This window comes from Humulus lupulus, chromosome 4 (genome assembly GCF_963169125.1).
Source record: "Humulus lupulus chromosome 4, drHumLupu1.1, whole genome shotgun sequence".
NCBI classification, from domain to species: Eukaryota; Viridiplantae; Streptophyta; class Magnoliopsida; order Rosales; family Cannabaceae; genus Humulus; species Humulus lupulus.
In genome coordinates, this window is record NC_084796.1 from 250,886,368 (window position 1) to 250,889,805 (window position 3,438).

The window sequence follows — 3,438 nt, forward strand, 5'->3', positions numbered from 1 at the left end:
TTTATTAATATAAAATATTGCTAAATAATACTAGAAGTGGCTAACAACGCTTAATATGATATACCATCATTGATTCAATTTAGTAATCTAACTAATTTTTTTTTTTGATAAATCCAGATTTAGACTTTGTATTTTACAAAAGTTACCGATTAACAAAAGAGTACTCCGGATCAGATTTTGGTCAAATTTTTTTAATTTAACCAAAATCCTTTTAATTTTATAAATTAGTGAATTTAATAATCTCAAATAAAACATTATTGAATTATAAAAATTAATAAAAAAACTATATAAAATTAAAAATTTTAAAATTAATTATTTATTAATTTAAAAAGTATTCCTCAATAACACTAATATAGTGTCTAACACATATTGATAATACGATATATCGTTATCGGCACAATCTAATAATCAGTTTAGTTTTTTCAAAAAAAAAAAAAATCAGTTTAGTTTTCTTTTAAATGACCTAATTAGCTAGCCTTAATAGTGCACATATTTAAGTATTTATTATTTTCTTTTAAACACAAATTTGACTCCTATAATCTAGCTACATAACAAATTAATTTGATATTTGTTATGGCAGCTATATATATATATATACACATATACATATACATACATGCATATATAAAAACTACACTTCTTAAAAACTACAGCTTGATTTAAAATTACCTAGGAATAATTGAGATTGATGTCTGATGAAGAAGATGAATTATATAGGTGGCCTATGAATGTAATATTAAAAAAGCTCATCGCTCCAACACCACCACCGCTACCACCACCTCCACCGGTGGCCGTGAACAACAAGATGATGACGATGAGTTTTGAAGATTTCGATTTCCAAAACCATAACAATCCATTTATGGCTGCCCCGTTAGATCCGACGACGACGACGACGATGCTTTCCCCGTTTCCGCAGTACCTACAGTCGGATTTGACGCCGTTTCAATTGTTGCCGCCGCCGCCGCAGTCCGTACAATACCAGGAGCACGTAAATATGTCGATGTTGAACTACTCGGAATGCTCATCGGACAACAAACTGGCGGCGATGATTCCGACGACGGAAGCAGCAGCAGTGGGGGCGTCGTCGACCAGGAGCTTTAAGAAAACGACGTCGTCGGAGGAATCGATTGAGAGGAGACAGAATAGGATGTTCAAGTACCTACAGCCGGATTTGACGCCGTTTCAATTGTTGCCGCCGCCGCCGTCCGTACAATACCAGGAGCACGTAAATATGTCGATGTTGGACTCGGAATACTCATCGGACAACAAACTGGCGGTGATGATTCCGACGGTGGATTCGACGACTGCGACGCCGGAAGCAGCGGCAGTGGGGGCGTCGTCGACCAGGAGCTTTAAGAAAACGACGCCGTCGGAGGAATCGATTGAGAGGAGACAGAATAGAATGTTCAAGAACCGAGAGTCCGCCGCAAGGTCCAGAGCTAGAAAACAGGTTTGTTTGTTTATTTCATTTTATTATGTTATTTTAATTTTTATATATATATATATTTATATGTAATAACAAATTAATATATAGTTTGATGATTTAAGGCTTATATCAATGAGTTGCAGCAGAAAGCCGAAAGCTTGAAGAAGAGGATTGAGTTTCTCGTAAAGTTAAGGGTACGTACTTTCCATCATCATTTCCGTATTTCATACTTATTTGGCGATATTAGGATCCGAAATTAGATTACACCAATAGTTATATACCGTATTAGGACCCGATATTATATTACACAAATAATTATGTACCGTATGTACGCACGTTTTTGTGAGGTTAGACAACAATAATACTATTAAAAATTCATATAAATGAGAGGAAACACCTAAAAATTTGAAATTAGGAGTATGAATACCGAGGATTTCCTTTCTATTCTATTCTCCCGACTTGTGAGACCTGGAATGCGAGAGATGACTGAATTGATTGCGATCCAATTGAGAGATATTATAGACTTTCAATATCTCCCAAATAAAATCATAAAATCTCTATTTTGATGGAGTGATTTCTAACTTGAAATTAGCTTTTTGAGTGGTACGTTGTGTTGTGACTGCGTGAGAGAGCTTCAAATCTCACGTAAAAAAGAAGAATAGTCTAAAATCACCAAAAAAAAAAAAAAAAAAAAATCTTAATAATAATTATAACCATGAGAAAGTATCAAAATTAAACTTAAATTTACACATATATTCACCATTAAATATCAAACTCATATATTCAAACTGTATAAAAAGAGCAATACAAATAAGATTTGAACCCCAACATTTTGGGCATTATATATACCAAGTGAGTGCAATGAGCAGCCATTCTATTAGAAAATCTCTTAGTGGCCATTCCTATAACATTTTCGAAAATAAACTATATGTAACATTATTTTTAATCTAGTCTAACTATTATTTTTTGTTTCGTTTATTATGGCTATATCTAATTATTTTATTTCTTTAGTTGGGTTATTTTTCATCTAATTAATTTTTGTACGTAGATTCCAAGTTTGGAGTTGTTCAAATATATTATACGAAGAAATGTAAATAATAATGGGATGTTACTAGTATAATATATGAAAATGTTGGTTGCAGGAAATAGAGAAGCAATTATTGTCTTCTTATCAAAATACAATGCCTAAATTTCAACTGCGTCGGACCAACTCAGCTCCTTTCTGAATTTTATTAAGAACTTAATTATATGCAATTTTTTTTCTTTTTTGTTTGTTTGTTTACTTATTTTGTATTGCACAATATCATAGTATATAGATTAGTCGTTTCGCGTTTTCTCTCTTAAATAATTATTCAAAGAAAATAGTCTTTTCTTTGGATAGATCTCGAAAAAATATCAAAGTTAAAAAAAAAATATTTAAAATAAACAATCGAGTACAAAGTTATGCTTGGTAAAAGTTTTAAAAAATTACAATACTTTTCTCTGCTTTTAAGAAAACCGCAAAGAAAAATCTTTCTTTCTCTGCGGTTTTCCTAAGAAAATCGCGGAGAAAAGGTTCCAGACCTATATATAAACTCATTCTTCTCCACAAGGTTCGTAAACCTACTTCATTTCGCGAAAAACCAGCGACGGTATGTCTTTCAACCTTAATCTTACTATTTTTTTTTCATCATTTTTAGCCAAATCTTAGTTAAAAACTAAAGTAGATGCTTGGTATTTGTCTATTTTTCAGGTTTTTGGTAGTAAAAATGGTTAGGATTTGGTCGAAAAATTGTCTATTTTCACTGTATTTTTGAGCATATATTGTGTTCTTGAGCTTCAGAATAGGTAATGATCTAGTATAGTTTTTTTTTTTTTTCATCATTATTTTTAGAGTTTATTTTGAGTGAAATAAACAAATAAAAATCAAAATTTTGAGAGATTTTCATAAATCATTAATTTCGTTGCTGAATTTTTTTTCTTCAGATTTTTCGTTGACAAGACCTAAAAAATTTGTTTTTTTTTTCTTTTCA

At 31.4% G+C, this 3,438-nt stretch overlaps 1 protein-coding gene across 1 annotated transcript; it reads left to right on the forward strand.

The window, feature by feature from the left end:
* The first annotated feature begins 665 nt into the window (after positions 1-665).
* Positions 666-2,959, forward strand: LOC133829559 (ABSCISIC ACID-INSENSITIVE 5-like protein 7). The gene is made up of 3 exons (XM_062259261.1): positions 666-1,450; positions 1,573-1,620; positions 2,569-2,959. Exons 1-3 carry the CDS (start codon positions 689-691, stop codon positions 2,650-2,652), a joined length of 894 nt encoding a protein of 297 aa, XP_062115245.1. The 5' UTR covers positions 666-688; the 3' UTR covers positions 2,653-2,959.
* Positions 2,960-3,438: the final 479 nt, after the last annotated feature.